Genomic DNA, 27,287 nt, shown 5'->3' on the forward strand with positions numbered 1-27,287 from the left:
TTTGGAAATGTCCACTTTAATCAGAAAACGTAACTAATATGCATGATAGTTCTTTCTATATGAAAAATGCTTAATAAGCCCCAGTAATTGTTGCATTCCTTAAGTCAACATACAATAATTCTCTGCGCAATCATTCTTCTTGGTGTGCCGCCAGCTTGAAAAGCCTAGAATGTTAATTGTCTGTATCAGGCTATCCTCCATCACAGATGACCAGATTTGCTGCAGTAAATAGGCTAAAAACTGCCAAAGGAAAAGGATAACACTGATATCTTTGGGGTTTTCCTTTAAGGAAGAGCTTTTGCTCATTCATAAGAAAGTACTGTAGTGGGAATCCCTCCATAACCTTGGTTTCCCGTTTACTGTGTGCCCAATGATTTTACTACTATCACACTCTGGAGCTTGTACAGGTTTCTGTGTCTCCTGCAAGCTCTGGAGTTGCAGTGTCTTGTTTATCTGATATCAGCTGTGTGTCCTCACTCTCTCTTAATTGAGCCACCCTCTCTCCTTTATCTTTTATTTCCTGGTCAGAAGCAATACCATCTTCCCTATCACTCAAAGTGCTCTTCTGTGATTTTATTTTTGTATCCTCTGCATTGTCATGATCTGGATTATTCTCTCTGTCGTCTTTGATGTTCTCACATGAACTTCCCCCTGAAACATTCTGATGTGGCTTCTCTTCTTTGCTGTCTTTGCATAACACCGTTTCTTCTGCTCCTGCTTCTGTCTCTTTGCTTTCTGTTCTTCTGGACACTAGTCCTGGTGGGGTTTTTTCATCAGATGCTATCTCTTTTTGTTTCTCATGGTGATCTAGACCATCCACAGGGGGAGAGAGTGACTTTGTTGCCTTTTTCTTGTCCATAAATACACCATTCTCCTCCTCAACACCATTCTCCTGAGATGAAACTGTCACCCCTATATCTAGGTCATCTCCATATTCTGATTGAGACTTTCGAAATCTTCTAGAGGGTGGTCTGCGTTTTATTGATCCCCGTGTGCGTACCTGAAATGGATAGAGCTGTGATTGAAAACCATAAAGGAGATCAATGCTGCAAAGTCAACAAAACACCCAACATGGATGTTTACATGTTTAGACTCTTAGTCATATACTGTACTATTTCTCCTTTACATCAATAGCATTTGGCATCACCTTCATTTTCATGAGAGAGAACAGATGGTTGCCCCTTATCACAAAAGGGGAGAAGAGGTTAATAGATTATTTTCTGTGCCCACCTTTGTGTGTATATGACTGTTGTGTTGTTACACAGATGAGCAACATAGCATGCATGGATGACAAATATGATTCTCTGGTCCATGCCAACTTTAGGGATTCTACCATAACATGAGATTGTGTTCAAATCTGAAAACCAAGAATTTAGGCTGAAGAGTCCTGACTCATTCTCTTCCTGCTTATGAGTAAGAAATCAATTTCTATGGAAAGCTTTTTATTTATTCATTTTTGATCCCAGACTAAGTGAAAGAAATAATGACTTCACATGTTCAGTGGCACCAGTGAATGGTCCAGGAGTACTTGATGCTGCACTGCAATATCTGGGATACTGGTAGTTTGGGCAAGACTGAACTTCATGGCCAATAGCTTATGACTTTGGGATCAGGTCCTCAAAAGCAAGCATGCACAAGATGAACAGGCAAGGTCAGCGTTCAAGCAGATCAAATCAAAAGTGGCTGTTTGGAGATCAGGGAAGAGAGGAAGCACAAGAAAGGAATATCAGGGAAACCAGACAGAAGTAAGGAGGTCTAGATTAAGATGGTGCTCACAGTAATGCATATGTGGGTTGATTTTATGTGCTTTATTTTACACAAGATTGTTTGCCTCCAAAAACTATCCCAGTGTTTCCAATCTACACTAACCTATTTTGTGTTTTCCTTTTGCATTTTTATTCTGTAAACCACCTTGTGATCTTCAGGTGAAGGGCAGCATATTAAATAAATAAATAGTGGTGATTGTGCTGTGTATTTTATCACTTCCATTCAATTACTACTTCCCAACCCTCCAAATGTTCCATAAACATGTCCTTTACTGCATGTGTGCATATGTTTATTTACCAATGTGCCTTTAAAAAATATTTTGTCCATGGCATTGTGCAAGAATTAAACTTCCACCAAAGCAAACATTTCAAGCATCTTTCACAGTAGGCAAAATGGACATTAAAAAAACAAACAAATAAACCCCAAACATGTTTTACAATTTACTGGTTTTTGTGTGTGCGCAAAATAGCAGATTCAGAAATAAAAACATATCTGTATATCATGTCCAGTTGTGCAGCAACAGAGAGGCAAGGCAGGGCAGGGCAGGAGGAAACATGGGTGCCTCAGATCTCCAGATCCTTTCTCCAATACAAAAAACCATATTATCTCTCTCTCTCTCTCTCTCTCTCTCTCTCTCTCTCTCTCTCTCCTCTTTCCTCTTTCCTCTTTCCTAACAAGTCGTCTCCTGCATTGTGAAAGACCAGCACACATATACTATACCTTGTTATAAAATTGAAGATGAGTGCCCTCTGGTGGCTTATCAAAACTAACTGGTGTCTCATCAGCTTCACTTGATTGAGACTTTGGGCTGACAGGAGTGGATGGAGGGCTGTTAAATGGAGAAACCATTACTTTTAGGCCAGGGCTTTTCGGAGAAGCTCCTGGCAGCAGGGCAGCTGGAGCAAATGCCAGATTGGCCTGCAAAGAAAAGAAAACAGTTGTGCCTCAATATTATCACCCCACCTATTACCAAACGTTTGTTCTGGATGTGAAGTACAGTTAACAGATTAATATATTAATACACATGTTCTCAACTGTTTGTCTTAACTTAGAACCCAGGTCTCAATGCCACACCAATCGCTGTCACTGGACACATGCATTTGGTGGTGGCAAGTTCCCATTGGCACTGGTGGGTTGGAAGGCAGAGAAATCAATGGTAGATGGAGCCAGAGCAACCAGCAGGCAAGGCCAGCCCCCCTTCCTCTCCCTGCTGAGTTCTACAGAGGCTACACTGAAACTCAGGAGGAAGAAGCTGACACAGTGCTCCATTCGTCCTTATGGTCCAACTTGCGCTGTATACAGAAGTACCTCTCGGAATCCTGTTTGCTTTTTCATGTGAGGCATGGAGCCTATGGCCTTCATCAATCCCCACCAGCATAGCCAATAGTCAGGGATGATGGGAGTTGTAGTCCAACAACATCTGCAGGATCAGAGGTTCTCTACCCGCCCCACCCCCAAGCTTCCAGAATGACCTACTGCCCACCATTTGGAAATTACTATTGTTTAATATGACCGTAGGGGGAGCCCTTGCTCTTAAAACATTTCTTTAAACAGCAAATGTATCTAGCGGTGACATTATTAACAAATTATCTGGAGAAGAGAAGATATGACAGGATAGTTTCCCTTCCCAAATAGCTGGAGCCAAAGACTATTCTTGTGTCAGTGAAAGCCTGAAGGATTTTCCAGCCCCTCAGCCAAGAGAATATATCTTCAGTGGCTTGGCACGGGAGAGCTTGTGAACAAAGCCATAATAATATTAGGTTTAAATCTCTCTATCCATCTACATCAAGAGAATGCTCCTAAGCTTCCAGTGTTGTGAAATTTTTCTCACTTCCAGTCCAGATGACTACCAAAAATACCACAGGAGAAAAGCATGTGGTTGTGATGTTGTTCATGTCTGAATCCCCAGATAATGCAGCTGTTAAGGTGACCAGCGTAGCTGAAAAACCTGGGTGTCATTAGCAGGGCAGTGATATGAGGAGGCTCATATTGCTTGGGATCCTGGAATGCTTTTGTAGTGGATTACTAGGGCCAAGTTCACAATACCAATAGCATGAGCTGGGACAAAAACAGACACTCTCATCTTTAACAATTAGCCACACTAGCATCACGCAAGCATTACTGACAGAAGCAAATACCATTGCAATTTTAAAAGCACATGGAAAGTGATAAAAAGGGGAATACATGTATAGCAAAGATGACTAACCCTTTTTGTCCCCAAAGCCACATTCACCCTTAGCCAATCCTCTGAGGGTCACATGCTAATGGTGGAGATGGCTACCCCACACTCTCACATGTATACATAACACACACAGCCCCCCTCTGCAGCTGATGTATGCTGATCAACCAAGGTGAGGGCCCCACCTCATTCATCAAATTATTGATCCCATGACAAGTTAGGGGATGATTTACATCCTATTAAGGTACTAGGCTGGGTGGTAATTTTTTTAACATTTTTTCTTTCTGCTGTGACGAACAAAATCAGTGAGGTGTTTTGGGGGCCCAGAAATATTTACTTGGAGGAGCTGAGGAGCTAGCTTCCCTTGGAGTATAGGACTGCATCCTAACTTGTAATGTGTATGTAATCAGATCTTACCTGTAGCTTTTCAATTAGGGGAGAGCTTTTTACCTTAACCTTTAGAGGTAGTGAAGCATTTGGAGATGGCTTCTGTAGAAGAAAAAAAAAAGATTGCTGCAAATAGGCAGTTTGCTATACATTAAGGCTGTACATAAGGGATGGAGAAAGGTGGAAAAGGAACAAAATGAGCTGTCGTTGCAATCCTTCTGATAATGAATTTACCTTATAAGTCAACAGTGGCCACAACTGGGCTCCTGAGAAATAAGAGGGAAACTTCAGCATGCATGTGGGAACCTCAAGGTGGGCAAATGGTGGGTTCCCCAACAGTTTTAGGGGAAAAGACGGCCTGGCCTTAGCATGCTGGGCAAACACAGATGCCTTGGGCCCCTTAGGGTCTATTGCTGCCGTTTCCACCTTAGGGCAGCCCAAGGTATTTTTGCTGCCTGAGGTGAAGGCAGGGTGCTTCTGCCCCTCCATTTCATATCCAGAAGACAAGCAGTCTGGATTTTTTTTTATTTTTACTTCCATACTGGTGACAGGACAGCCATTCCTGACTGCACTTGATGGCAGCAGGCTAACTTAGAGGGTGCAGGCCAGGCCTCATGGCATGCACTTGATGACTGGATATTCTACTAGTTTTGCATTTTAAAAACAACAACAAAAAAAACATTCTGATGTATTTTAAATTTTGTATTGTAAGACATTTTTTGTAGTGACAATTAAATATAATAAATAATATAACATTGAACCATGTGTACATGTACACCCATCTTCTTCTGGAACACCTGGGTTGTTCATGGATACCGTATATGTGGCTTCTGTGTTCCTTTATCCTTTTAGATTAGCCTTCCCCATCTTTGTGCCCTCCAGATATTTTGGATGACAACCTACACCAGCCCCAACAAGCATGGCTGTGCTGGCTGGTGCAGATGGGAAAACATATGGAGGGCACCGGTTTGGAGAAGCCTGTTCTAGATCCTCAGCTAGAAAACCAGTTCAGATTCTCCAAACAGACTGATGCTTATTCTAGTTGTATATGATCCAAGCAAAGCTGACATCTCATACTGTCCAGGTAGAAAGAGCTGCTCTTTCCCGTATGCTACACAGCAACACTAGCCTTAACCTTAATGAGGTAGGGCACCCATAGGCTAGCCTGAAAGGTATCTTTCTTCTAGTAGTAGTGAATGTATGCAGCTGTGCCATGGCTCAGCAGTATCATTGGTTCGTGTGGATGGAATCATGTCCCAGTGGTAGAAGGAGAGCACCAATTGTGTCTGTGCACCGTTGTTTGACCTGTAATAAGACTGACTTTCCCTACTCTGTCAGCATTGAAGGATGCCATTGGGATTTAAAGTGACATAGGAAATGTGTAGCATAACAACATCAACCTGATACTCATTTAGTCAGCCAGCCCGCCCATCATACTAACCTCTGGACCATTACATCTTTAGAGAGACTGACACTGCTTACAAAAGGAAAGGAAACAATAACTTCTTCAAAACACTGATACTTACTAGCTCACCATTCTGGCCAAGCTCTGCCTTGTTTGTGTGGAGAGGAAGGGAGCATGGTGGTTTTCTACGGGTTGGTTTAGTGACTGGTATCTAAAAATAGAGGAGCAGCTTATCAGTTGACAGAAGAGGAAGGAAGGAAAATCAAATGGAAAAATGCAATCTTTATTTCGGGAAAGGACCTAAGAGCAGATGGTTGGGGAAAGCTCTTGAGATGTTACTGCCTATTTAGCAGAACTCCACTAATGTCTCTCAAGACAGATGGAGGCCAACAACAATCATTTTTTTGCTAGACTCACCTGTCTTTTCTGTTCTGGACAAAAAGAGTATAATCATGATTTCTGTTTCCTTTTGTTTCTTGTTAGAAATATACAATGCTTTCTCCACTCAACAAAATCACTGCACTACTCTATGCTGGGCAGAAAGTGTCACAGTCACCTATTGCATAGTGTCTATAACATCACTGATAACAAGTGACACAACTCTCTCCACATGCCTGCACTGTGTCTCAAGGCAAAGTAAGGAGAATAAATTGTTTTCCGAGTTCACTAGCTCGTTCACTAGCTTGTTACATTTGAAAGCTTTTTCATAACTGACTTTCACCAAGCAAGACTTAAGGTGCAAAGTTATATTCACAAGTACTATCAGACTAGTTGCAAGAACTTGTAAAAGTAAGAAGGAATAAGGGGGTGAGACTCGGGGACAATTTTGCAAGTGCCTATGAAAATGGTATTTGCAGTTCTTGCAGCTGTAAACTGAATGAAAATATATTAAGGAAATATACTACAGTGGTTCCTGATTATCAGCACCATGATGCATGCTCTAATTGCATTTTAACATATGCACAATACTGCTACTGCTACAAGCCCTGATCTGGTAAAAATTGTGCAGTATCCTATTAATACATCATTGATACAAAGTGGGTAAATGTGTTACTGCTTGCATATGCATCCTTAAAAATAAACCATAGCTTGTGTGCGCTCCCATGTAGGAGAGGGGGTGCTTAGCTTACAAAATAATGATGAAAATGGAAGATTTACAAACAATTAGAGATGTGTGTCTGTGTTGATAAGGCTTTTTTTTTTTTACTGGTGTCACTGGTGTTATGGAATGCACTTCTGGCTGAAGTTTTAGAGGTCCTATCTGTACTGGCACTCCACTGGCTTTTGAAGACACACCTATTTAACACAAACATTTCTTTGATCTCTTTGCTGTGTTGTTTTAATGGGATTGTTTTGTTGCATATTTTAATTACAAATTTTTGAAATGATTTAATAGGATTGCTTCCTGGTGCATTTTAATTATGGTTGTTTATATTTTAACACTTTAATTATTGGTTTTTATACTTGTAAACAGCTTAGAAGCCTATTTTGGCATTCAGTGCTATATATATTAAATAATGCTGCTACTAATGATAATACAAAACAGGCACCATAGCAATGGATTTGCTACTCTGAAGAAAGAATTAAGACAAATTAGTAAAAATAAATAAAAATGCAAATTTATTGTGGAAAAGTGTTAGGAAAATTCTAAAAATCCCAACTCAAGTTAAGGCATTTTTTGCATGCAAACACACATCCTCTCTTCTTGCACTGTTGTTTTCTGAAACTGAAGATTTCATTAATTTTGTACAGTTTAGTGCCAGCAGCAATTGGCATAAAAGAAAATCTAGTTGCAGACCATTTCATCCAACAGCAAAACTAGAATAGTAATGCAAAATAAATAAATGCATTTCTGTGATTAATAAAGCATAAGCACATATGATTTACATTATTATTAAATTTGTATATTGCCCTTCATCCAAAGATCACAGGGTGGTTCACAATATAAAGTACAAAATGGGAACACAAAATACTTAACACAACTAAAACAAATCAATAGTCCCCCTGCCACAAACACATTGCAAAGTCTATAGAATATTTTATCAGCCAAAGGCTTGGTTATAGAAAAACATTTCCCCAGGTGCCTAAAGATATGAAGGGGCCAGGTGAGCCTCTCTGGGGAGAGCATTCCACAAATGAGGTGCCACCCTCTGGGCATCTCATGGAGGGGGCAGATGAAGAAGGGCTTCAGATGATGATTGCAGGATCTGGGTCAGTTCATATGGGTAGAGGTTGTCCTTGAGGCATTGTAGTCCTGAGCCATTAAAAGCTTTATAGCAGCAGCCACAGACCCAAGGGGTGGCTGATAGGGCTACCATAATTCTCCTGGTTGGAGGGAGACCTGGCACATGGCACAGTCACTAACACCATACCTCCCCTTTCCCACTGTGATTGGGGTGCCCCCCGCTCTCCCCAGCTCCTCTCTTCCCAGGCACTTCTTACATCCCTTAATTTAAAAATAACAGCCACACCCCCTCAAATTTTAAAACACACAAGTTTAAAAGTACTGTACAGTAGTTTAAAACAATTTAAAATATTTTAAACAACTAGGGCAAGGCCTTTCCCAGAGCAAATCATGTTACGTGGGCAGCCCTTGCCTCCCCCCAAAGTCGCTCCCCCCCAAAGGGGAGACTTCGCCAGACCAGGTAATTATGTAGCCCCCACTCCCCAGGTAGATTGAGCCTAGGCAGACTCTCAGTCAGTCATTCAGCAGGGGTTGGGGTTGGTCAGGCTTCCCTAGGCCAGCCAAAGGTATGAAAATGCCAGCTTCCTCAAGAGGAAGAGGAATTCCAGCAGCTGTGGAGGAGGACCAGATGAACAGCTCGCCGCCTTCGCTGATGGTCTCTGGTTCCTGCTGCCTTTGAGAGTGAAACATCAGTTCTCCAGATAGCCTATCACTCAATTTCCCTTTCCTTTGTGGTTGAGTTTCAAACTATTTTAATACTGCCTCTATAACAGGAAGTGTTATTGTTTATTGTTAGGTTTCATTATTATTGTGTTTTAATATTTTTTTTTGCAGTAAGCCACCCAGAGAACGTTTGTTGTGGGCAGCTATAGAAATCCACATAACAATGATAATTGTACCTAACCTCCTTTGCAGACAGAGATGACTGATCTTGGAATTTTCCTGCCAGCTTTGCCACCGAGGGAGTTGTGGACTTCTCTTCCACCATATTGGTTCCTGATGGCTTGTCCTGAAAAAAGACGAGAAACAAAAAGCTTGTCACTGTATGAAAAATATGGCAATCAGTGGAGATTCTGAAGCTAAAAACAATTATTATAAAGCAACAGGGGCAGTCACTTCCAGCTCTGTCAGGAAGTCTTTGAGTGATAGCCAACTAAGCTATACTCAGACTAGACCTATTGAAACATGGGTGTAGCCAGGGGAGTGCAGGGGCAGCTGTCCCCCGCTAAATCAAGTCAATAAATAAAAATACTTAACTAACTGACCAATTGTGTTGCAGATAATTCAGTTCTGCCCCCAAGTCTGCCCCTGAAAAATAAATCCTGGGTACGCCCATGTATTGAAATCAATAGACTTACATTAGGGATCAGCAAGATTTACTTTGCCTGGGCCAGTTCACTCCAGCGGAGATTCCTCCATGGGCCAGATCGCGGGTGCACATGAGAGTGCACACCCGCAATTTCCAGCTTCTGTGCAGACATGATTTCCAGCACCGCAGAAGCGAGTCCCTGCACTGCGCTGCGCCGGTTTAGAACAGCGCACGGGGACTTGCTGAGCAGGCGGCTCGGTTGGGGGGGGGGCTCATGGGCCGGTTAAACGACCCCCATGGGCCGCTTGTGGCCCATGGGCCTTAGGTTGCCAACCCCTGACTTACATCCATTGCTTTCTGTTGATCTACTCTGAGTATAACTTAACAGGGCATGTCAACCTTTGTCTATTATTCAGCATGTTGATTTGACTTATTCTCTGTTGAAATGTTGGAAATCTTCTTTTGTGTGTGTGGGGGGGGGTTGTTCCATATTCATTTTCAGAGTGGCTTCCTCCCTTTTCTGTTTTTATACAGGGTGAGGGAGTTTGAATAAAGGTAATGTTTGGGGCAGGCGACTGGGCCAGGGGGAGGGGCAAGGCATAGTTGCAAGAAATTGGTTTGTGGGAGAGGATGGGAAACTTAAGCCCCTGCACTGTTTGGTATTTCCCTCCTTTAAACGCTACCTAGCCCAGGCCATTCTTACTGGCAGAACTCCTTTATAGTTCTGGAGTCCATCTAGGGAGAAAATGCTCAAACTGGGGGAAGGGAACCCCCCCCCCCAATTTGACCCATATTAATAGCCCCTTGAGGTATTCTAAGAACAATAGCTAAGTGGTGCAGTACAAAAAGAAAAGGGACCACCAGGCCCACTCTGGATCTCCTGTAATTCAAGCACTGTTTAAAACTGCTTGAGGGGGAGAGTTATTGGCAGGAGAGAATTGGCAGGCAGTAGAAAGGTTAGACAACTCCCACCCCCTTACCCTCCAATTCTTTCCCTCAAGAGCTGGGAACTCTCTGTTTCCCTCATAACTTCTATTTCCGCCCATATTGTTCCCTATGTGTGAGAAAGAGGTTTGTCCTTCAATTCACAGGAGGCAGCTAGCATACCATTCTAAGATTAGACAAGAGCAAACTAGCTATGGACCGTGGCCTGCAGGATTGGCAGCTGCAGATGCTCAGATTATGCTCCCAAATATCACAATTAAAGGAAAACCTTTAAAACAGAAATGCATATACTAGGGTAAAGTGTGCATATGCACACATTACTGAAAATAGCATTAAAATGTATCATATTAGGGAAAATAATTTTGCAAAAATGTGTACAATAGGCAAAATTATTTATAAACATATGTAGGTTTGGCTAAATTAGGACTAAAATGCCAATGAATTTTTATGAAGATTAAAAAAATTAAATCACCAACTGATCTGGAACTTAAAACTGGAAAAATGAGAAACTGAAACTCACAGATTTGTCCATTCCCAGCTGCTACTTCATTTTAACAATCTTGAGATTGTTCCAGGTTGGGTCTCTATATCTCTGTAGTATTAATATTTGACCTCACATTTGCCCTCTTTCTGAGAATCACAACCATATCTATGAGTTCTCTGTCTGATGATCATTGGATAACTATTTAAAGTCCCCAACAACAGCAGAGCATTACACCAAAGGGTTGAGATGGGTGGAATTAGACTAGTGCAAAGTTGACAGCACAATCAGATGGAGCAGAGATGCAGCAGGGAAGGAGTGGGACTTCATTGGAATCTTGTGCCAACCCACAAATCTGTCCTGCAACATTGCCAGCAGAACACTACACGTGCAAAAGAGGTGGCATAAACATTCCCAGTCAAGCCAGTGGATGTCCCCAAGAAACTATCCCCCTACTTACCCTCAGAACTGCAGTGGAAGATAGGATTCCACCTAACTCTGCAGCCCATCACATCACGTCACGTCACAAAAGAAGAAGCAATATGATTTTTGCCCATGGAAGTATTGCATCCCTAACCACCTAGAACTGTTGGAGGATATCCACAAGTGTGCAGATCTATATATTATATCAACTAGTAATTTGCACGAAAGCAAGAAGCAGAGAGGAGGAATAAACTGACAGTTTTCACTACCAGGATAAGTAAATAGAAAGCTTGATCAGCAGTTGGGATGAATAGCAAAGTAGTCAAGTTTCCAAATGACACCAAATTATTCACAGGAAGATTACATCCCAAGCAGACTGAGAAGAACTCAACAGATCTCTACATATTGGATGACTGCCAACAAAATGGCAAATGAGATTAAACATAAGTGAGTGCAGACTGATATATCCCGGAACAAAAAAAGAGAGGAGAAAGAATAATCTAAATTGACTATAACCACTCAGGAAAAATGATTCTGAATCACTGAAAATGTTAGCTCCATGTGTTGCACCAATGCTAAAATGAATATTCAGAAATGAAAATAATACCATTACAGTGGTACCTCGGGTTACATACTCTTCAGGTTACATATGCTTCAAGTTACAGACACCGCTAATCCAGAAATAGTACCTCGGGTTAAGAACTTTGCTTCAGGATGAGAACAGAAATCGTGCTCCGGCCCCATTAGCTAAAGTGGTGCTTCAGGTTAAGAACAGTTTCAGGTTAAGAACGGACCTCTGGAACGAATTAAGTACTTAACCCGAGGTACCACTGTATATCAATCTACACTTGTGCCATGCTATATGCAGCTCTGGTTGCCCGATCTCTAAAAATATACCAATGAATTGGTGAGGTACAGGAAGGGGTATCTAGAATGATCAAGAAGCAGAACATTTTCTCCACAACGAACTGCTTAAAAACTGGAGTTTTAATTATTAATATTGTGGACAGTTACAGCAGCCTCATACCAAGGTAGACTATCAGGTCACATCTGCATACAGTTTAAGCACATATAATACACCTACTACACAACTTTGTTTTCACAGATGAGACTCTTGTGGACATTGTAAGAAACAGAAAATAGTCTAATTTGTATATGGTTCCTACCTAAAATTTGTGTTTCTTTAATTTTAGTCTAATATGTCTTTAATAATAATAAATATGTGCTTTGTACATCTGATATGTACCATGTGGGTATCATACACATCAGGCTGAAACTACTATATTTACAAAAATATGCCGGATATTAAGAGCTGGAAAAACAGAGTCACACAGCTCTCAACAGCCAGTATCTTAAACACAGTAACAGTGACAATATTTGCAAAGGATAGCTTATTATCATAATCCCTCTTAGTAAAAAAAAGAAAAAAAAGAGTTGCAATGGGGAAAAAAATCATCCAGCTGCGTCTGTGAGTGTCAGGGAAAGACACTCAGAGGAAGTGGGCCTTGTTCCCACAAGATAGTGGAATGACCCTGAGGCTAGCTTTATCAAAACTTAAGTTTTTCTCTTCTCTTTAACTTTTCCTTCCTTCTAGAATAAGCAGTCTCATTTACAAACAGTGAAGGAACAAGAAGATTGATACTGCTGTTTATGCTTTACAATTCTTAAAATAGTTGAGAGGTATTTAAACATTGGAAGAACAAGGGCCAAGACTACAGATAGCTTGAAGAAGGACCACAGTTTATGGTCATATATGGTATATTGCACATTCTGAAAAGTTAACAGACATCCGGTTAGCTACAGGCCAGGCCAAACCTGATATTTTTGAAGCAACTTGTTTCCTTTCATGCCCTTTAATTGTCTGTGGACAGCATTAGCCAGCTAGGGTCCCAGGAATCTATTGAGCATTGCTGGATTATTTTAAAGAGAAGATATACATAATCATATATGGTAACAAAGAACAAAAAAGACAACCAACAGAGTAAGATCCTGCCACTGCCAGTTCAAGTACATACAAAGACCAGGGAGGGGACTGAAAAGTAAACACCAGTAACAGTCATGGATGGAAAAAGGAAGCAGCAACGCTCAAGATTCCTGGGACCCTATGATATTGAGATACACACACACACACACACACACACACACAGAGTATATGGTACTTGTTTCAACTGAGGCAATTTGCACACCATGCATTTTAAGCAGATGACTTTCCATAAGGAATCCTGGGACCTGCAGTTAGTTATGCGCTGGATTGCAATTTAAACAGAAAAACTTACACTGGTCAGAAAGCTCATTCGTATTTCAAATGCCTCTTTCTCTTTACATATTAACTATGGTCTGTCATTTGTAATATATATGTAGTGAGAGACTCATAAGGAATGGTTAAATTGCATGTCACATGTGAAAACGGTCTCAAATGGCAAGCATTTAATTTGTGTTATTTTACCATAAATATATTGCTTCAATTGTTAAGTGGAGGCAAGTGTTCTAGTAACTTAAAGAAGAAGCCAGTAAAGAAAGTTGGTGAAGAAACAGAAAACAAATAGGCAGAAACAGTGATTCCCCCCCCCCAAAAAAAATACTGTTTAGGGGTACTCTCATTTTGACTCAAGAAAATCACCATTTTAGTAGTAAAAATAACTACAGTAAATGGACAAAAGTACAAAGATTCACAGAATGTTTAGGGGTATGCGTCCCCCCCAGAAAAAAAAACACTGGACAGAAAGAATACTTGCTCAAAAAGAGAGTGAATCAAGAGAGCCTCTATTGAGATTGTTAACTCTCTTCATGGGCTCAGCCAAGGCAGAAGTTACTCAGGAAGTGGGTAGACTCATGTTGGTCTGTAGATACTCCCCTAGAAGGAAATTCCACAATGACTATTCTGATTGGGAACACACAGGAGCAAGCAGGGGCCCCTGCACAAGAAATAGCACATATTAAGAGTTGAGTAAACAAATCGCTCCATTCTTACCAACTACACTGATCTCTGCGTGAACATCCTTTTTCTACAGCCGGCTTTAGTTTTATTTCCCCCTCTCCATATGTCATGACATTTGGCAATCTGATGCACTCCTTTGTAAAGAGGAAATTGTGCAATTTTTCTTGCATCCTCTGCAGTTAAGCCTCTGTTGGTGTTTAATAAAAAAAGTAGCTGCAAATAATCAAACCTAATATACTCAGGCTCCCAGTGCAACCCTTTCTATAAACTAAAGGTTGCTTTTCAGATGGCTGAAGTTCTTTTGTTAAAACTTCCATGTGTTTTACAAGTTGAACCCTTGCTGTTAAAAGTAAGTACCACTAAGTTCATTGGTGCTTGCTCCCAGGAAACTGCACAGGATTGCAGTCACACTGATCCTGATAAACTTACAGTAGTATGTTATATACTGCTGTTCCTTGGTGTAGGTGTGTATAATAACAGATAAACACAGTTGCCTATATTTTTGGATTTTTGTTGGACTGTGACTATAGGGTCTGTCATGATGTGCTCTTGTATTTCAGAATTTACCACTGGGGAGGAGGGAAGGGTGGAATCTTTTAAAGCAGTCCATCCCCTAGCAAATATTAGTATTAATTGTAATGACAGTTTTCTACTCGACAATTCTCTAACTCATGTCATATTTAATAATTGTAAAAGTGAGTAGCTAATTATTTGACAGTGGTGGACAGAATTCAAGATGGTGGCAGTTCTGGGAAAGACGTAAATATTATTATCCTAATTAAGACGCGGGTTCTCAATATTTTCCTACAACTCTTTAAAGTTCTTTCAAGGAACAAAAATTACTTTGCCAGGACCACCAAGAATAATGCCAATAGTTAAGAACGATAATCAATAATCATAGAACTAAACAAGTGCATAAAAATATTCAAATGTAGATATATCAATGTTAATGGAGATGTTTTGCCTGAAATTAATACCTGAAGTTGTCAAAGGCAAACTTTAATAAAGTTGCAGGAAAAGCAGAGACTATAGCTGACCTGATCTGCCTTTCCCAGGTGAGTTAAAGCAAACATTCAGGCAAACTTTAATAAAGTTGCAGGAAAAGCAGAGACTATAGCTGACCTGATCTGCCTTTCCCAGGTGAGTTAAAGGAATCATTCAGGAACAGCAGGAGAGTATGAAGGTAAAAATATTGGCTATCTTTCCTATTTAAAAGCAACTGTCTCTACAGTTTGAATAATGAACAATATTTCTATTTAGAATAATGTTTTCATAGAATTCCGTCCTTTTCTCATTGGTTCTATAACTTCTTTGCCTGAGCAGTGTAGAATAGCATTACACTGTGTCAAGAGTTCCTGTGACAGCTACAAGTTCCGAAATAGAACCTGGACAGAGAGATGCCCATTCTCTGTTCGCAATTTTTCTCATGAGGGTAAATTTGAGTTAAGGCTAAACTTGGGTTAGCTTAGAAGGGGTAATTTGCTTTGGGGCCTCTAGAAACACTCAGCTGTGTAGAAAATGTAATACTGTACTGTATTCAGAATTGCTAAAACTGTTGTCTGAGGGAAAGCGTTATGCTGTGCAGACTAATACCACTGAAACACACAAGAGCCAGGAAGAGCCTTATATAGCACAGTTATGCACAGTTATGCACAGTTACCCAGTAGGAGTTTTTAGCTGATGTTTAGTTTTTTGAGTCTGGATTTACAGTAAGTTGTTATGCTTTTCTTCTTTCTGTGGTATGCAAAGAGCAAGTGGCCCCTTCTCTTTAAATACTGTCTGTGCAGATTAGTGAAGTTGGCAGAATTCATTTGCGTAACCCAACATGGAAACATAAATCCCTTTAATCAGAAATATGACTCAGAACATGTGCACTACTTTTATTTTGTATTTTTGTGAGTAACTTGGGTGCCTCATTTTGAGACAGAAAGATGGACTAGAAATGTTTTTAATAATAATACTTTATGTGTACATAGCAACTTTGCGAGGTAAATGGGCATGGCTTGCTCCATTTTACAAAGAGGAGGAGATATTGCGTGCCTGAGGAGAAGTGGAAAGAAATGGCCTTGTTTACAATTAATTAAGTCCAAATTTGCATTAAGAGTGAAATTTTAAACAAACATACTTGGAAGTAAATCCAGTTGAAATCACTAAGGCTCAATTCCTGATTAGCTTGGTTTAGGATCTTCCTGGATACTAAAATTAAGGTTGCAATTCCGTGCACACTTACTGGGGAGTAAGTCCCATTGCATTTAATGGAGCTTAGCTCTGAGTAGACATGTATAGGATTTCACTGCACCTGTTCCCAGCAGATTCTCAAACATTTGTCTTCTGCCAGAACAAAATGCTTCCCTACTTGTATCACTGTTCTTCCCTTAGGAATCCCTTTAATCTTGTATCATATAACAAGGCGAACTGAAGGTAGGCTGTGGTTCACCAGAGGATCTCTGGCCAATTCCTGGTGGACCACCTAGTGCCTGCTGGTTGCTAGGATTCAAAGTAAAGAATGCTGGATTAAATTATCCTTGGGTTGATTTAGCCGCTTTAAAGCAAAAGTGCATGCTCAGTACCAGCTATGCATTAACTATTGAGATATCCTGAGTATGCCCTCTTGTTTTGTCAATATAAAAGGCCTCCGTTCACCACAGTGAAGTAAGCAGTAGTGGGCAGTGAGGCACAACATTCACCTGACCTACGGTTTCAGAGGACCTCTGGTTGCCCTAGTGGGAGTGAGGTTGGTGTAGTGCAAACGCACCATTGAGAGTATCAGATTTGGGGAGGGGGGTCACCTGTGAAATGTGCAACCACTAATCACCTTCATTTTTAATACTTCTGCATCATTCACTTCAGCCCTCACATTTTCTTTCACTCCTTTTAAAACCATTTTGTTAATAAATATATAATAGTAAAATAATGCTTTCCCTAGTGGGAATGAGGTTGGTGTAGTGCAAACGCACCATTGAGAGTATCAGATTTGGGGGGGGGGTCACCTGTGAAATGTGCAACCACTAATCATCTTCATTTTTAATACTTCTGCATCATTCACTTCAGCCCTCACATTTTCTTTCACTCCTTTTAAAACCATTTTGTTAATAAATATTAAATAGTAAAATGATTTTTTAATGTATGTGTCACTCCAAGGAGGGAAACCTGAGGTCTGTTGTGGGCATGCATGCAGGTATTTGTTTACGTGTGTGTGTGTTTTTTTTTAAATACATGGTTTTTTTATATACCAGATTTACACAAAAGAGCAGTTTTTTTAAAAAAAAAATCCAACCCAGGCAAGGATTTGGTGTTGCCCGCATGAAATGCTGCTGCTTCCTTTCCTCCTCTTTGCCTTTATGTATTATCATTTATTATTATTATTATCATTTATTAAAATTATATACTGCCCTTCATCACAAGATCTCAGGACAGTTTACAGAATAAAATAAAAGATAAAAACACAAGTAAATAATTAAATTAAAAGCAACAAAACAATAACCCCCCTCTCCCACCTCCTGCAGGCAATTTTAAGCTTAAGTGCAAGTTATGCACAAAAACAGTTCTGTGTAAAATAGCTGCTTTAAAAATAAAAAATAATGGGAATGTGCCTTCAGCAAGAACCTGGTAAAAAGAGGCAGGTTGCAGCCTTTCCTTTGGGCTGATGGAAACAAAATGGAAGTAGGTGGTGTGACAAAAGGTGATACCCAGTGAAACAAGAAAAACCATATACACAATGCGCGTCAGTACATCCACTGTTAGGTAACATAACTTTTATATTGAATTTTCCCGTTTTACTGGATTATCCGCAGATTGGGAAAATCTGAAAGCAGCAGTGGGGACAGGCAGGCTGTGGCCTATATCGTGTGGACACTGCGCAAAAAAAGGAAGAGACAAGTGGCTTCAGATCCACATTCGACTCCAGTGTGAATGTACCCAAAGTAACATTTTGAGAAACATGGCCCCAAGAACCTCTTTGAGCCTTTGAGATGAGTCCCCCCCCCCCAGCATATGAACTAAATAGTTATTTTTAATGGATAGCTTTTAATTATTTAAAAGCTGTAGTAGCTGGCACGTAGTTATTTTTGAGTGGCAGCAAGGCAGCAGATATGTAAATAACATTGCACATTGCACGTTTTGTTTCTCTGTCACATGTACAGCTTGATTTTCTAGACTGAGGCAGAGTGCATTTTGTAAATTGTAGGTTTCTTATGTAACTAACGGCATATAACCACAATGTCCTTTCATAACAATAACATCCTGATCTAAACAAGAATTTCTCCATACCCCAAACTATACATGATCAGCAAATTGTGTACAGAGAAAAGGTGTAAAATGTTGTGAATAAATCAGGCCACAAAAATGTGAATCCAAATAATGGAAGAAGGAATCAAAGGGGGCAATAGAAGCAGGGCATTTAATTCACAGTGCCACAATAATCTGGAAGGAAAGGTATCATCCTTTATTATTTATTTAAAAGGGTTCTATACCACCCTTCAGAATAACCTCCAGGCCAAGGCCATTAAGCTTACTAATGAAAGTACTAACACAGCTGTGAGGGAAAGCATACTGGGTGATCTCCAGCTAAGAAACACTCAAAATATGCCTACTGGTTTCAGTTATCCTTCTCCAAGAATGACTAACACTGGACATTTTCCATGATTAATAATATGAGTGGGGAACCTCAGGTGCAGGGGCAAAAAATGGCCTTTCAGGCCTATCTGGCCCTCAGGATTCTTGCCCCTCACTGGCCCTGCTCTACCTCCTTGAGTGCTTTTGCCGGGTTGGAATGTGTCCTTGAATAATCCATCCCCTGGATGGATGGATGGATGGGTGGGTGTGTAGAAACCTCTGAGTTTTGCATGGCTTGAATATAAAGGCATCTGCTGCTCTACCCATTTTTGCCTCTGGCCTAAGATATATACCCCCCAAAAAAGTTGCCCATGAGGGAATGTAGCCCTCAGGCTGCAAAAAAACTCTTCACTTGGTTTATTGTAGCTTATGAAAAACTGAACGTAAGGATTTGTTATTAAAATTGTGTCATAAGGTGAACTATGCAAAGATATAAGATCACACAGGAAACCAGTCTCAGACTCCAATTCTATGCATACCCATTGAACTCAGTAGCACTTACTTCTGAGCAATGTGGATTATTTTAAGGTACAGCAGCTGTACTGCAAAGTGACCATTTTGTTCTGGAATAAGTGGCGACCCTCCCTGAAGAGAACACAATAGCAAGCAGTGGTCCTCCTAAGAGGGTGTGTGCAAATATACAAAGTTAGAAATAGCCAAGTCTTGGAACTGTCTCAGTTTTTACTCCACAGGACAAATAGCATCACTGGCTTCCTTCCTTCCTTCCACAGCTGGCAACAGCTGTTGTAAACATTGGGCCTCAACTTGTCTGGACCAGGGTATCCTTTATTCTCTGAAGTATTCACAAGCCTGTCCTTATTACAGAATGTTTAAAGCTCAGAGACGGTTGTGCCAAAGTGAAGAGAGTACTAATAAACAACCCAAAAAACAAGAGTGGGCTAATCCAGTTAGAAGCACAACAACCCAATCTCTGAAAGTTTAATCATTTTTTTTCTGTGTCTCCAAAAAATGCAAAGTTCATTTTGGTAAACATTGCACATTTGTTTGGTGAACGAAGGTTTTAAAACTTTTATCTTCTAAACCAGAAAATTATAAACTCTCAGCTATCATATGGATAAGTAAGACCTCGCCTACACACTGGCTGGCAGTGCTCCACATGATGAGGAACTAGGAAATGGAAAACAAGGCTACACATTATGGTCATAAGTGTGTAAAACTCATATAATATGAACATATGATTTTCCGGTGGACTCCTTTGATGTGTAGACCAACCCCCCTCCCCCATGCCACTCTTTGTTGATCTCTGGTGCTTCAGCTGTGAAGTCATGTGTCTCTCATTCTGGGAAGAACCCGAACAGCAAGGTAGATTTGTTTACAGTTATATGTTAAAAGCCATTACTTCCCTTCTTCTGAAGCAGCTTCTCTCCCATGATCTCAATATGCAAGCCTTTGGCTGCTCACCACTACCTCCACCCCTTCCTCAGCCCATGAGACTAGTTAATGAGGGAAGGGAAAGCAGAATCGCCCAAACAATAGAAATGATTTTCAAGTAACAGCTTTAGTGCAAACAGTACTGTATTCTCAGACTCTTACTTAGTGCCATTTCCCAACATGCACTTTGTATGTTTATAATAATGGATCAACACTTGTGCCTTAATTTTTCAATTCTCCTTGAGGACATGGATATAAGAACTATTATGATGATCTCCTGCACTTCAGAACTTACCCATTTTAACTGGAGATGCCTGGGAATGAATCTGGGACTCCTGCACTGCTGGGGCCTGGACTGGATGACCCTTGGGGTCCCTTTCAACTCTACAATTCTATGATTCTGTGATGTTGTGCATGTGAAGCATGTGCTCTCCCACTCAGCTATGGCCCCTCCCCATTCCATCAGGCTGCTAAGAGGAAGCGGGACTATTCCATCACCTCAGCTGAGAGACCAGCAACAGCTGTCTCTTCCTCTCCTTGAAACGTTTCCATCCTAGCAGGAACTTGGAAACAAAAAACTAGTACCTGAATCTGTTTTTTTCCTCCTCCTTCCCCCAATCTATTTTCCTTCCGTGTTGTAAGGACAACCAGTGTCTTAGTATGGATCATTGTAAGCTGCTGTGGGACCCTTTTCAACCAAAGAGCAGGATGAAAACCCTTCAAATGATCAATATTATTGGACCCCTGTTGATCACAAATTGAAAAGGCCTTAGCAGCTGGGAAATGCATTTTTGCATTGAGATTAGCCGTGGTACAACAAAAGTAGGTGAGACAGGTGGTGGTGTAGTGTGAATGACTTTTCTTTACAAAAAGTATTAACACTTGAGCTATTCTTTTAAAGTAATAAATCTGAGGAAGATACAACTTGATATGCCTGTAGGAAAAGGTCTAGAGAAAATAGTTAAATGACATATTGGCCAGCATTGAATGGCTTGCATGCGAAAGACCTTAGTACTATTAAGGCTGTTTTCACACACAATACATCAACAAACCCAGGGCAGCCCGTGCATGTGTGGCACACTCAGCAGACAGTCACAGCCAGTCTTAGATCTCTGAAGAGTAGATTATGATGCGTGTATTTTCAAAAAAACAATTTGCCACTTTTACACTTTATAGTTTTTTGGCAAGCATAGTATTTGCATTCAGATGTAAAAATAAGCTATAGTTTGTCATAATGTGATCAAAGTACAGTGAACCTTGGGCTCACATGCCTTTTTCTTCTATTTCCCATTCGTTTGTGTGTAACGGGAACAGATTAGATAAACTCCTATGGTTCTAATTTGCCACAAAGAAGCAGCTCACCCACCACCCTCCAAACCATGGTTTTGAGGGTTGTCTGAATCAAGTCACTATGGAAAGTGATTCTTAATTATGGAATATCACTGAAATGTGCCTATACCAGTATACTGGGATGATAGTAGTCCTTTTAAAATTTCAGATATTCTCCCCAAAAAATAACAATCCATGAACTTTTCCTCTCTATATGAGCAAAAGGACTGTAGTGAAGAATAGAATAAATGGCCACACCGCATTTAGGAAGAACATATAACGCTTTTGTAAAAAAAAAAAAAATGCCAGGATAACCCACCAGAATTGTTTGAAGGCACTAATCTAATATATAGATAATACTGATCAGATACATATTGTATTTCTAGTCCTTCAGAAAACTTGTATGGTGCATTACAATTACAAATTGTAATTGTATAATATAATTGTATAATAAACCACAGAGCCTAGAACTTGCCGATCAGAAAGTCGGCGGTTCGAATCCCCGTGACGGGGTGAGCTCCTGTTGCTCAGCCCCTGCTCCTGCCAACCTAGCAGTTCGAAAGCATGTCAAAATGCAAGTAGATAAATAGGTACCGCTCCAGCGGGAAGGTAAACGGCGTTTCTATGTGCTGCTCCGGTTCGCCAGAAGCGGCTTAGTCATGTTGGCCACATGACCCGGAAGCTGTACGCCAGCTCCCTCAGCCAGTAAAGCGAGATGAGCGCCGCAACCCCAGAGTCGGCCACGACTGGACCTAATGGTCAGGGGTCCCTTTACCTTTACCTTACATATTGTATTTCTAGTCCTTCAGAAATCTTGTATGGTGCATTACAATTACAAATCCCATGGCAAAGTGTTCTTAAAAATAGCCTGGCACAGGAAGAAGGGAAAGGTCTTTCACTGACTAGCAGTTTGTTAAGAGTTAGCAAATTAAGATATAAGGATTAATGGCCGCTTTTCATGCTCCCATAGATCTGTGTTGGGCCTGTTCTGTTTTCTTCTTCCACTAAAGATAAGGGAAGTGAGGCACACAGTGAAATGGAAAAACTGATACCGAGAAAATGAAGTGCAGAAATACAGAAGGGCTATAGGATAAGATGAAAGGTTCAAAGCGGCAGATACCGGGAGGAATAGGGATGATGACTACGTATATGCGGCTCCATCCTGATTTTGTGATAACTCCTCATGCAAGTGATGGGCCTTATGGACTGATAGTTGAAAATACAGGCCCCACATCTGATCCTGATCTCATCACATATAAAGTTAAGTGGGGTAATATGTAATTCAAGCAGACCCAGATACAATGAATGGGTGATGGACCAGATAGACCATCAGCCTGACCTAATATGCAAATTCTATTATTTATTTATTTTTTAAAAACATATTTAAGGCAAAAGGATATCAATTATCTTGCTTCCATAAGCTGATAAGTGGGAAACATTTCAACTCCATCTGCACACTTATATTTTCTGGCTTGCTCAAAATGTTGATTCTGGGAAACCCAGTTAATGTAGAGTGTGTAAGCATCTCTAATCAAGCCAGCTTCAAAATAGTTGGGAGTTGAATGAAAGCTAAATTAAAGTGGCTGGCACAAGGAGAAGCGAAAGTGTCTGTTTCCTGTTGCTTCTATGCATTATGCCTGCTCTGCAAAGACGAACTATTTTTACCATTGCACCTGGCAAGGTTATATAGGCCAACAGCTTTTCTGACCACTTTTGTCAGATGTTGCTTACACAACTTAGTTTATTTCAAGGTCACACCACAAAACTCTGGGCACATTGGAAGCCCCTCTCCCACAAGAATAATGGGCACTGTACTTTGTTAGGTGTTGCTGGGAATTGTAAGGCAACCCTTTGGGCTGGGATGCAGGAAGAATTGCTTCAAATGTGCTTTAAAGGTATAGTGTGTATCCAGAAGGTTGTGTACACATTCCCAGTCTGCATCCAGTGCACTGCCACCACTGCTTTGGGAACTGGTGTATACACATCATCACATGCCATCTCCATCTTTTATCTCATTGTGCATTTCCCCAAAACCAGCTCTGAACTGAGAGAAAGGCTGAGCTAGCTGTATGTTAAGATGGCAATGAGTACACAGCCCAATACTACAGATCTGTGTCCCTTACTTTAGACTATTGGCCTTTTAACAATGAGATTAAGGAATGGAATCTAGAGAAAGGAGCTTGTAAATCTTAACACTCCTCTGAAAATTGACTTCTTTGAGACTTCTCAATTTTTTTGTCAGACACATGTCTACTCAAAAGTAAGCCCCAAAGGCAAGTGTGAGAAGCCAAATTCTCTGTTTTTTCAGCCACACAAGTATAGAAATACTTGATTTATTGGGCTGATATTTTTATGTAACATTTCTTCTATAGTTTCAATTCTGCAAACGGCTATAATTTAATTTATTATTAAGACACAGCTCTGGAAGCCAAGTGTTCATATTACTGGAGCTGGCAAACTAAGATGATCAAAGGTAGAAGGTGCCAGGAGCACTTTATATAATTACAGGAAACATTTGAAAGGAATGGAACTAATTTCTCCCAGGGGAAAACCCAAAAACAATAGAAGCAAAATAAGAAAAATATAATTACTTTAAACCATGAGGTGGCAGTTTTAGATTAAAGTTCTAAAACTAGGTCATATGTCAATTTCCTCAAACTAATTGATTACTTACCTTCAGTTCTTTACACTTCTCCCCTCCCCCCAGAGGAACACCCCCCTCCTGCCTGCCTCCAGTTCAGCGGAAGGCACTGTTGAATGCTTCTCCTATTCTGATGGCCTAGATGTGACCACTGTTTGTTCCGGATATAAGCTGGTAGCTACTTTTTGCATGTGATTCTCTCTATACAACAATTAATATCTTGTGATCCGATTTGCCACTGCTAGCCTCTAAATTACAAAAAAATAAAAAAATGGGCTTCAGAAACTTGACATTATAAAATATTTCATTGCTTATGACACTGATTAACTGTTTGCTTCCAGGGAAGCCAATCTACAAGAACTACTTTTTGAGAGGCTTTGCAGACTTTCATATGATGAAGGAAAGCATTGGCAAAGACGTGTCGAAAAGGGCCAAACCTGAAGCATTTAACCAATTTGATGTGCAACCGTCCTCTCTCAAACAACAGCTCATCCTGATAGGTTACACTCAGTCTTAATTTTGTTGTTGTTGGCATCCGTCTGTCTCGAGAGACAATGGAAGAGTGAGTGAGTAATCATGATTTGTTTGGCAGGCTGGCTGAGTTGGGAACTCCCAACTTTTCCCTTTAGGGCAGGCTGGGAAGCAGGTGGCCCTCCTGATGATGTTGGACTCCCAACTCCCATCAGCCTCAACCACCATGACAAATAGTAAGGAATCATTGGAATTGGAGTCCAACAACATCTGGATAACCATAAGACTGCCTTAGAACATTATATCATATTGATGGAGAATCCTAGTTTAAGAATTAGATGTCTTTTTACATGATGTCAGGAGCTGGAGTAGGTCGGGGGGGGGGGAACACCGGTGCCACGTGATAACATCAAAATGTGCCACCACCTTTACCTTAGCCTTTTGCAAGTTCTTTTTCAAAGATAGTAAACAACATCCAGTCTGTACACACTAGATGGCAGAGGACAGGATAGCCATGTTGCTTTCACCCTTTCCTCTTTTAAAAACATTTTACACTCTAGCCCAGCAGAGGGTCGAATGCCTCCAGAAAATTAAGGGTTCCACTAGAATGGATTTTTTTGCAGGTGTATTCTGCAACATGTAATTGATGCAATAATAAGACATTGGTGGTGGATTTATACAGGACTGACCACATCCTTTTACTTTTCTTAGTTGTTCTACAATACTTCCCCATTGTTACGTTACTGCTGTCTCTGAAGTAGCTCTCCTGCAGTTTAGTGCAACAAAAGCAGGACAAACTCTTTAAACACCAGAATATTTGTAGCATAAAAAGTTACAGGATTTCAGTAGGGCGTTATGGGATATGCACAGACTAGAAACAAAGCAATATGTCCACCCCAAAACTTTTGCAGGTCCAAACAGCACTGAAAACAGAATTGCATATATCCACCCTAATGCTATAATGAGCACAAATAATCATGAATACACAATAAAAATGATATCTGTAGAGGCCCAATAAACAAACTAAATAAAAGGCTCGCAAAATGGCAGCATGCTGGAGAAGGCTTGCTGTCAGCCACTTTACCAAACAAAAAATAAAACAAGCCTAGTAGGATGCATCCTTTCATCCTGGGGTTGTAGTGGAGATGGAAGGAAGCACACAGCTTATAGAGATTTCAATTAGTTTTCAATACTAATAAAATAAAATCACAAAATGGTGTAGCTGTGGAGATGGATGGGTTGTTCATCGCTAATTGCCTCACAAACACAGAACCTTATTCTGCAGCAGTCATAAAAGCAATCAATGCTCTGGTGACAGTCAGATACAAAATGCTGCAATTTGACTGCAGGGAAAATGAGTTAGCCTTGCAAGGAAAGTGCAACATTGAGACTAGATATGCAGACATTGTGCAACATAGGTGTATTTATTATGCAATAGATCAACAGGGCAGCCTGAGATTTGGCTGAAGTTATCAGAATGACAAAGCTAAGCTAGTATGGTGGAAAGCAAGAAGCAATGGAGAAAAGAAGATCTATCATATGCATTGAAGACTATTAAGCCTTGAAGAGCAAACATGTTCTTCTTTATATCTTGAATATTTATAAAAAAGGAGCAAAACCACTGCATTTTCTGGCAGCAATCTAAGCCCCAGCCATATTTTTTTGAGATTCTGTGGTCTTACCTATTTTCCTGCACATTATTTGACCTGATTCCATATTATTTGGCCAACTTTGCCCCCCCCCCAGATATCAACCTACTACTTCTAGATACATAAACAAAATAAAGAAATGCCGCCCAGCTCACCTAAAATCTTATTAAAAGAAATTCACTTGCCAGCTTTTTTTCTGGCAAGGCACCTGAGCCTTTAATATTTGTATGTCAGACAGAATTTCAACAGGTGAAGCACTCAATCACCACAGATTTTCTATGGGAAGAAAAACTTCAGCAGTTGGATTTCTGCAACTTGTGTGTGGTGAGTGATACAGGGCATGAGAAATTCTACTATAAATAAAAAACGGAACCCTACGTTCGGTCCATGAGTGAGTGATAAGAAACTGAGCTCTAAGCAACAATGTAAGTTCTGAGAACATACAGCTATGACATTCCAAGCAGAGAAATAAGCTTATGCCTTAGCAGCAGATTATGTATATACTGTAAAGTTTAAAACTGGATTTCTGCATTCTGTCCCAAAGAACGTCGTGCCAGTTTCAATTTAAAGAAAAGTAGGCAAAGTTTTAATTCCTTAGTGACAGGCTCAGAAGTGAATGAACTTCCACACACTGTTGGACACAAACAGATTCCTGAAGCCAAATCAAATCAACCCACATTCTGTCAGGAAAGGGACATGAAAACTGCATTTCATCCAAAAGCTACAAAAAACAACAAGAGCAGCAGCTCAGTCATTTGAGCTGTTTAACTTGAACCACATTTACTTGAGTCAAGTTCCAAAACAACACAGAGATAACCAAAGACGGAGACAGGGAGAAAGGTTGAGTATTTTTACCTCTCTGTTGTGCAGGTGTGGGATGTTCTTGGGAAGTACTGGTTCCCCCATCCCCTTCCTCTTTGGAGCTTCCCTCTGTCTGTCTGGTCTGCCTGTACAAAGCCTTGCCACAGGCCGAAAAAAGAACACACACTTCTTGGGAGTGCTTAATATCCAAGCCCCAGCTCAGCTTAAAAACTGTCAGAGTCCTAAGTGGCCTGCACTAGAGAACCAGGAAGGCGGGGAGGTTGGGTGGGGGAGAGGAAGGGAGGGGGAAGGGGGGGAGGCAAAGCGATCAGGGTTTAAATTTAGACATGAATCTAAACATACTGGCTTTC

General features: G+C 40.6%; 1 protein-coding gene and 1 long non-coding RNA gene across 5 annotated transcripts in view; one reads left to right on the forward strand and one right to left on the reverse strand.

The window, feature by feature from the left end:
• RCSD1 (RCSD domain containing 1) lies at positions 1-27,185 on the reverse strand. The gene is made up of 6 exons (XM_081858528.1): positions 26,971-27,185; positions 8,828-8,932; positions 5,860-5,949; positions 4,364-4,435; positions 2,488-2,685; positions 1-1,000 (listed from the first exon to the last, which is right to left on the reverse strand). Exons 1-6 carry the CDS (start codon positions 27,019-27,021, stop codon positions 386-388), a joined length of 1,131 nt encoding a protein of 376 aa, XP_081714654.1. The 5' UTR covers positions 27,022-27,185; the 3' UTR covers positions 1-385.
• LOC309340046 overlaps positions 1-27,287 on the forward strand; it is a 47,000-nt gene that overhangs the window by 7,617 nt on the left and 12,096 nt on the right. For 2 of the 4 annotated variants that reach the window (XR_014155762.1, XR_014155765.1), the window contains exons 2-3: positions 24,062-24,169; positions 26,350-26,439. This is a non-coding gene — a long non-coding RNA (uncharacterized lncRNA). The remainder of the gene's footprint in view (positions 1-24,061; positions 24,170-26,349; positions 26,440-27,287) is intronic. The other 2 variants (XR_014155763.1, XR_014155764.1) reach the window with 1 other exon arrangement.

Source organism: Podarcis erhardii, assembly GCF_964252035.2.
Source record: "Podarcis erhardii genome assembly, chromosome: 4".
NCBI classification, from domain to species: Eukaryota; Metazoa; Chordata; class Lepidosauria; order Squamata; family Lacertidae; genus Podarcis; species Podarcis erhardii.

Coding starts and splice junctions, on each gene's coding strand:
- RCSD1 (XM_081858528.1), bottom strand. CDS start 27,021: ATGGGGGAACCAGTACTTCCCAAGAACATCCCACACCTGCACAACAGA. Junction 5,950..8,827: donor CATCTCTGTCTGCAAAGGAG/GTTAGGTACAAT, acceptor CTCTATTTTTAG/ATACCAGTCACTAAACCAAC. Junction 2,686..4,363: donor CCCTAATTGAAAAGCTACAG/GTAAGATCTGAT, acceptor TTTTCTTTGCAG/GCCAATCTGGCATTTGCTCC.